Here is an 8,439-nt window from a genome sequence, read left to right on the forward strand (position 1 = left end):
TAATTGCTATCCACTCTCTTTTTTTTTTTTTTTTTTTTTTTTTTGGTGGTTCCTTTTCTAGCCACTTCTTAGTTATTGCTTTTTTGCTAGTAATATTTTGAAAATATATTTATCCTGGATGTTATGTTCAGCTAATACATTACCTAAATATACAGTGCCAAAATTCAGGTCGAGCTGTGCAGGTTTAAAATCTATCATGTTCAACCCATCTCCCTTCTTCAGACTTTTACAGTTTCACAACAGTCACTCTAGGCTTTCATTATGTTTTGGCAGCTACAACCACATGAGCATATTAACACAATTCCCATAACAATTTTCAATGAGTTGTTTCGGGAAAGCTTTTTAACCATTGTCTGTTATTTGCCAAGTTGAGGAAATGTTTGCTGTAGTACTATAAACTGTCATGTAAAGTTCAGACATACTTAAATTTAATTCAGAATGGTATATTTCTCTATTCAGTCAAGTGTGGTTAAGCCTATACAACATTTTCCTTTGAGTGTACAACTTAACACCTTTGACATACAGTAGAGTTAGTTTTACCCTCTGAGACACAACATAAAACATCAGAGCTTCAGAGCAAAGTTAGTCTCTGTTTTGTATATATGTACACAATATATGGACCTTATAGAAAACCATCACCATGTAGGTCTATGTTCTAACAGTGTCTGGGGTTGTATTTAATGTCTATGCAGCGTTTTTTCCCAGAAATTTAAAAGTTTGACTTTGCGATGCTTTTGCCTCTTGTAGTTGTTTGGGTCTCTTTGTAATCATTATGCATCTTTTTGTGGTCTCTTTGAGGTAATTTCTCTTCGGTCTCTTTGTAGTCGCTTTGTGAATCTTTTTAGTCGTTTTATGTTTCTTTCTGGTTACTGACATTTTGGGCCCCTGATGTGTCCGTTTAGTAATCCATTCATGACCCTTTTTTTTCTCTTTCTCTGCTTAGTTAATCCACCTTTTGTGACTTTTACTTTAATTGTATCCCCAAGTTAGGCACTGTATTTAAAAGTAAACATGTCCACGGCATATCAAATAAATCCGATGTACAATACTGTGCTTCCTGTCTCTGAAATATGTATTACCATAGATATGATGTATTACATTGACTACATTTTATATGGTCTCAAATACCTTCTAAATAGAAAAAAAAAATGCTAAACCGTTTGTGATATATTTATCATTTTAAATTCAGGATACTTAAATGCATTTGGAAATAATCTTCCCAAAGAATCACTTTAAATGCATTTTATACGATAAAAAAAAAAGTATTCACATGTTGTAAATCGTTTTGTGAAGTAAATGTAAACAAGTGGAGGCTTTTGCTGATCAAAGTATGTAAAGATTTTTTTGGGTTTTTTCCTACGTGTGAATTGGTGCTTTTATTTTTTTAAAGTTGAAGGGATTACGGTTACGGAAGAGCTCTCGACTTCCGCAAAGGATTGTTTTTCGCATATCGGTAAATAATTCACCTTCCTGGTTTAAAGGCTATCTTGTCAGGTATGTTATGTCCATTTCATTAAATTGCCATAGCAACTGCTAGTTCAGTAGGTTATCTAGATAACACTATACGTTGGTGTCGTCGTGAAGACTTTTATCTTGCTGCTAGCAAGTCGATTCACAAACCAGTGTCGCCTGCTCGACTAGTTAGCAACTGATCAGCGCTAACGTTAGCTAAAAGGTAACGTTAGCAAGATTAGCAAGATAATTGAGCGATCCGTGACCTGCTAATTTATAAAGGAATCAGGGATTTTGAATTTAAATGTAATTATGCACCTTGCTATGAAGTGTACCCAACTGTAAATATACGATGGATATACGTTATACCGTCAGCCGTTATCTTGCGGTTGTTTACATTTTGTACTCGATGTACCGTCTGGCGCTGTGCTAATCAACATCCGTCTGGCAGGCTTTGCTAACTCGGTCAAACGTTTCGTTTGTTTTGTCAGCCTCAGCTGTATAAACTGTCAGTATGATGTCTTATATCTAGCTAGAGTATTGTCACTGCTATAATTATCCACCGATTATCATTTTGGCTGGTGACATAACGTTAGATGTAACATTAAATAAATTAAGCCGCTCCTTTGTTCTCTTGTTAATGTCTGATCGATAAAACACATTTCGCATGAAACCCAGATTAAGGTTCTCATTTCTCTTAATACATCCATGAGATTAACCACCAGCCATTTTAAATAGGTAGCTACACGTTTATCACTTTAAATGTTAGTTATTGATCAGCAATAACCCTGCAATACTAAATCACCTTACTAGCTATATATTCCAGTGTAATATACACATTGACTAATTGAATGTAGGCCTACATAATATCCTTGCATTTTTAAAATGTAAGCTTACGCAGACTGTATGTACTGTACATTTACCGTATCTATTAATATATGCACACATATAACCATCTCTGTATTTAGAGCAACTTATCACTGATGCACCAATATGCCATTTCAGGACCGACCTGTTTATTGTGGCTGATCGATAAATAAATAACGATGATACATAGATTGTAATTGCAAAAAAGATAAAGACAATTTTTTTATTTATTTCTATACAGCACCTTGATAGTTAAATACTATATTTAATTGTTGTCAACTTGTGTGTGTGACAATATATCAAACATGTTTTTGTTTAAATATGTAGACTAAGTAATAGGGGTGTGAATCTTCACTGGTCTCACAATTCGATTCAGTTAAGATTATCCTGTCAACATTTCGAATCAATTCGATATCCCGATGCATCTCATCAATATTATTATATATTGCTACACATGGTTTTCACATGGTGAACACAGCAGAAAACAGACAAAAGGCAAAAACAAAAAAGCAGTGACCGGAAAATCAAAAAGTAACATCATTAGGCAATAATCGATTATGGCCTGTCAATGCATCGATGCAGAATCGTCCAGGTCGATGCCATTATTAATTTCAACACCCCTAGTAAGTAATGTCAGACCTTCTATCCCTCTTGATAAGCATTTATAGGCCAGAGAAAAAACATTAACAGAACTGACCTAAAAAAAACAATACTCTGGGTTTTCACTTACTCACAGCTGATCCCCTTTCAGGTCACATTCCATTATTGGAACAATATCAATAATTATAATTAAATGTTTTTGTTTTACATATTACCAATAATATATCTGCCATATATAACATATTTATTATCTATGCAAAACCTATTCCAGTTTCTGCACACAACCTTGTATTATACAAAACATACCGGAAGTAACAATCTGACCTGCAAATAGATACTGTTTATATTCCACCTTTTGCCTTCATATACTAGTGGTTATGTTTATGTTTGATTGTCTTTATCTAGTTTATTGTCCTTTTTATTGGTCTTTTTCTGTATCTTCCTGTAAATTTGTTGAGTATATTGAGAGCCACTGAGAACTGGAGTCAAATTTCTTGTGTATGTCAACATACTTAGCCAGTAAAGCTGATTTTGATTGTGGTTGTTCAGGAGAAAACTGAAGTGAACCTCCTGAAGCAGAATACAGAGGCTGTGAGTGGGTCATCAGGCAGCCTCCCTATGTCAGGCCGAAACGGGTCTGCAAGTGATGCAGACTGCCGGATCTCTGAGGACTGCAATGTCCCAGATGCTGAGCTGATGGAGCTGGGGCCACTGCTGGAGGAGGGAGGGGGGCGGCCGGCAACGTCTACAGGCGTCCATTCAGAGGTAGGACTGTTTCACAAAATTCCCAGAGAGTAATTGTTCTGGCTCATTCCCTTCAACATTCTCTTGTGATCTATTTTAAGGGAGCCTCAATGCTTGCTGAGGAGGAAGAGGAGGAGGATGATGAGGTGGGAGAGGTCCTGACCTTACCACTTCAGGCTCACCATGCCATGGAGAAGATGGAGGAGTTTGTACACAAGGTAAAATGTCTTTTCAGTTTAATAAACACGAAAGAAAGAAAGAAAGAGTTGGTTGTGATTGTTAAATGTTGGTTGCTAAACATTCAAATGTGACAGAATAAGGAGAATAAAAGATCTTATGACATTACACAATTTGGCCCCCAGCATAAATATTGCATTGGCATAAAGAAGTGAGCTGAAACTGAACTCCCTGTTCATCTCAAAGATGTATTGGTTTCAGTGGCAGCGACAACCAGGGATTAACCTGTGACTGCTGTGTCATTTGAGGGAGTCATGTTTGTTTTTGTTATTTAGGATTCCACATCAGATACATGTTGTGTGTTGTATAAGACATAAGTCACCATGGGAGATTTATTGGCCAGTAAAATAGCTTTAACACACATCTAGATATTGAGAAGAACCCTTATCTAAAAGATCCGGCCAACTTAATGTACAAAGTAAGTTAAAGACGCTGATGATGCTGGCTTCAGTGGTAAAAGAAATATACATTATATTGTATAAGTGGCTATTTAGAGTGACCAAAAACAAGGTAGTTTAAAATAAATCAAAAAGACATTTCTTAATTCACATACTACCTATTTATTATATTTTCAAATTGTAAGGTGTAAGGCTGATTTTACTGCTACTAAAGATCTTGGAAAATACAAAAATATTTTGGAACTTCCACAACTACTCATAACACAAAATACACTGTGTCTCTTCTACTTAAATCTCAATAAAGATTATCAGCGCATAAACTCTAGACATTTAAACTGCATGTAAAGTAATTGCAAAATATTAGTCTCTGCATCATCCTTGCAGGCTTTCAGTGTGAGGGCCACAAAGTAATTGTAAATATATGCGTCTGTGCATAAAAGCTATTTTTAATTTTCAGGTTTGGGAGGGGCGCTGGAGGGTAATCCCTTTCCATGTTCTGCCAGAGTGGCTAAAGGACAACGATTACCTCCTGCATGGACATCGGCCCCCTATGCCCTCCTTCCGGGCCTGTTTTGGAAGCATCTTCAGAATTCACACTGAGACAGGAAACATCTGGACTCACCTGTTAGGTGAGACTAGAACGCCTTACGTAACATTCCTAAAAGGTTTTAGCTGCATATTCTAATTTTACAACCAGACATGTTAGTTTAATAACATATTTTGTGACTGGGTAGCTCTGGTCTTTTCTCTTGTTAGCTGTTAGTAAAACTGGTCTATTTTCTTTCCTCAGGGCTGATCTTATTCATTTGTCTGGGCACCTTAACCATGCTGCGGCCTAACATGTATTTTATGGCCCCGCTGCAAGAGAAAGTGGTGTTTGGGATGTTCTTCCTGGGAGCTGTGCTATGCCTCAGCTTCTCCTGGCTTTTTCATACCGTTTACTGCCACTCTGAGAAAGTGTCTCGCACCTTCTCCAAGTAAGGCCACACAATGTCAAACACTGCTTCTCACATACCAGCCTTGTATGCCTTAAAGGAATCATTTGTAACTGTCAAAGTATTTCCCTGTTTTGGAGTAGGCAGGTTTTTAATTTCAGGCAAATGTTTCTTCATACTAGACCTGCAGCTCTAGCTTACCATCTATAGTTAGTATAGTTAGTTAGTATAGTAATTAATGAGGGATACACCCACTATTTATTCAGGGCAAAATGGTCCATTGTTCAGTCAAAACCAACTTTATGCCAAGAGCTTTATACTGATCTGTGGTTACATCTGCTAGATAAGTGCATTTACTCTGGCAGACTGCTGTAGCATCAAGTTAATTTAGGCTGAATTATCATACTGTATGCTATTGTGTCCATGCACGGTCCTAAATGAACAGTGAGTATTAAAACTATTACCATGAGGACCACATTGATGTTCCTGTCAATAATCAAAAGTCCACAGCATAGTTGTTTTCCATTATGGGGACTATTCGTGTGTTTAGAAACATGACAAAACATTAGCTTTCTTGCATCCAGCCAGAAACCCAGCTGGTATCTCTGTGTCACCCCCCTCTCTTCAGGCTTGACTACTCAGGCATTGCCCTCCTGATCATGGGCTCCTTCGTGCCCTGGCTGTACTACTCGTTCTATTGTTCCCCTCAACCTCGACTTATCTACCTCACCATTGTGTGTGTCCTCGGCATTGCCGCCATCATCGTGGCTCAGTGGGACCGCTTCTCTACACCTCGTCACAGACCAACAAGAGCAGGTGCTAACCATTTGATGATAATGTGCACTTTTTAGATACAGTGTTTTCTCTGTAAAGTTTGCTTTAGGTTATAATTGTAATGTAGATGTTAACCTTTTCCAAACTTACAAAAAGTAACTGAAGTCCTTGCTTTTCTTAGGTGTGTTCATGGGTCTTGGACTTAGCGGCATCGTTCCCACCATGCACTTCACCATTGAGGAGGGCTTTGTTAAGGCCACCACAGTCGGTCAGATGGGTTGGTTCTACCTGATGGGTGCCATGTATATCACTGGTGCTGGTCTCTATGCAGCCAGGATCCCTGAACGCTATTTTCCTGGAAAGTGTGACATCTGGGTTAGTATATGATGTGTTCATAGTCTGGCTCAACGCATGTACATTGCTAGGATAAAGCCTGGCGCGCCGGATGTTCCTCCCCTCTCGCTATCTCCGCAATCGGGGCTTAGCTCCACCCAGGATGGTTGAGATTGGTTTAAAGAAATAGAAACATGTCAGAGCGGTTTTAACATAAACATCTCTTTCTCTCCTTCTAGTTCCACTCCCATCAGATTTTTCATGTTCTGGTTGTAGCAGCGGCGTTTATCCATTTCTACGGGGTTTCCAACCTGCAGGAGTTCCGCTACGGCCTGGAGGGAGGATGCACAGATGACACTCTACTCTGAGAGGCTTAACTGTGACTTACTCATACTTTTCTTTACACACACACACACACACACACACACACACACACACACACACACACACACACACAATCACTTAAAATGCTGCTGGAATTCAATATAGTCACTTACTGCTCCTTCTGTACTTCTGATTTGCTAACATCTTGTTTGGGTTTTGGTGGTCTTTCTGTTTGGCTCTTTTTTGCTCCAATAAAGTAGCATTGACTAGCCATTGAACTGCAGAGGGAAACTTCAACAGGCACTTCTTCTTCAATAATTATGAAACTTGAAGTCTACATTTTCAAGTAAGGTCAAAATGGGATTTTAAACCAAAATCGTATATTCCTGAAACTGATGGTCACTTCTTAGAAGCTCACCCCAACCCCTCTTCATAGTCTGTTACCATTGCACAAAGAATACAGAGAGTATTATTGGTGATGTAGCAGAGGGCATATACTGTAAACAATTCCTATCCTTCCTCCCAGTTTCCATGCAGATTAGAAGATGAATGTACTGTCCACCAGGAGTGAGGTGTAGAGCCGTCCAGGACCATTTAGGTACTTGAGGGCCTGCTCACACATTTGTATTAGGAGGATACAATTATACACATATAAGGTGTATATAGATGTCACCAGATGTTTTTTTTAACTGTGCTGACACTGATTGTGCAGCTGTGTGTTAAAACCTGGAGGACCAGTACGAACCCACCAGTGCCCGCTCTGCAATAAAACAAGAACTGTACTCTAAAGGCCCAGTCAATCGATCTAAAATCACATTGAAACAAAGTAAAAATACATTATTATTAAAGGAACGTAAATCTTAAATCATACAAATATGATTTTTAGATGTGTCTGAGTAACACAAGGTGAATGCTCATCAGAATTATTACCAAATCATCAAAAATCAAGCGGTTGGATACTTAAACAAACCAATTTCTCAGTTTCTTTGAACTTTATACTGAAACGTTTTAAAGTTCCTTAGCATTTTGTTGAATTCTTAATTGACAATATTCCCAAACAAATGATTTTCAAATTACATAATGGCACAGAAAAGCTGCGACGGCTAAAATAAATCTGGTCAGTTGAGGTTAGACTAAAATGCTTAAAATGTAGAAGTTAAAAGAACTCCCTTGCCATCATGTTTCAGTCACGCAACACATCATTGTTTAATTTCTAGAGTAATAGTTCCTGGGCAATGCACAATGTACAGATCTGGATCAGTCCAATTGTGTTTTTGTCAGCTAGAGATATTCCTTTTGTGCTATATTTCAGATGCAATGAGAGGTGTAAATATCAAATGCACCTTAGTGTATACTATTAAATTCAAAACTTTAAATCACCATATGGGGTTTAAAATGTGTTATGTATGATTGATATAAACTTTTAGTATTCCTGTGCCTTAGGCCAACGGAAATAAAACGGCCTATCTTAACAGTCAAGGGAGCTTCGCGGATTTCCAGATGTTGACTTTTCTTGTTTTCCTTGCCATATATACAATCGAAATCATTATTGAACTTACAACTCCATGGATAGGTTGTATCAACTGCTGTTTAAGACTCCTTTTTCTAGATCAACTTATTCGAGCTTTATTACAAAGACTTAAACAATGTGTATTCTTGACTTTGTGTAATGTCCTGTGTAGAAAGTGATAAATCATACATTTCACTGAAATGTAAACATAAATATTTATTAATGGTAATCTTGGAAAAATATTGGAATAAATTTTTTTCCACAT

The 8,439-nt window shown here is 37.7% G+C and overlaps 1 protein-coding gene across 2 annotated transcripts; it reads left to right on the forward strand.

Moving 5' to 3' along the window:
- The first annotated feature begins 1,389 nt into the window (after positions 1-1,389).
- adipor1a (adiponectin receptor 1a) lies at positions 1,390-7,464 on the forward strand. 2 transcript variants are annotated; one of them, XM_028575168.1, is made up of 8 exons: positions 1,390-1,494; positions 3,469-3,684; positions 3,765-3,881; positions 4,756-4,927; positions 5,089-5,275; positions 5,862-6,049; positions 6,189-6,382; positions 6,580-7,464. In XM_028575168.1, exons 2-8 carry the CDS (start codon positions 3,538-3,540, stop codon positions 6,706-6,708), a joined length of 1,134 nt encoding a protein of 377 aa, XP_028430969.1. In that variant the 5' UTR covers positions 1,390-1,494; positions 3,469-3,537; the 3' UTR covers positions 6,709-7,464. The 2 variants fall into 2 exon arrangements, with proteins under 2 accessions (XP_028430969.1, XP_028430970.1); XM_028575169.1 differs by lacking the exon at positions 1,390-1,494 and adding an exon at positions 1,561-1,675.
- Positions 7,465-8,439: the final 975 nt, after the last annotated feature.

This window comes from Perca flavescens, chromosome 4, assembly GCF_004354835.1.
Source record: "Perca flavescens isolate YP-PL-M2 chromosome 4, PFLA_1.0, whole genome shotgun sequence".
NCBI lineage: Eukaryota > Metazoa > Chordata > Actinopteri > Perciformes > Percidae > Perca > Perca flavescens.

Bases quoted from the DNA above. Each gene is read 5' to 3' on its own strand.
- adipor1a (XM_028575168.1), top strand. From the start codon at position 3,538: ATGTCAGGCCGAAACGGGTCTGCAAGTGATGCAGACTGCCGGATCTCT. The intron at 3,685-3,764 runs GTAGGACTGTTT...ATCTATTTTAAG, and splicing joins CTACAGGCGTCCATTCAGAG to GGAGCCTCAATGCTTGCTGA. The intron at 6,383-6,579 runs GTTAGTATATGA...CTCTCCTTCTAG, and splicing joins CTGGAAAGTGTGACATCTGG to TTCCACTCCCATCAGATTTT.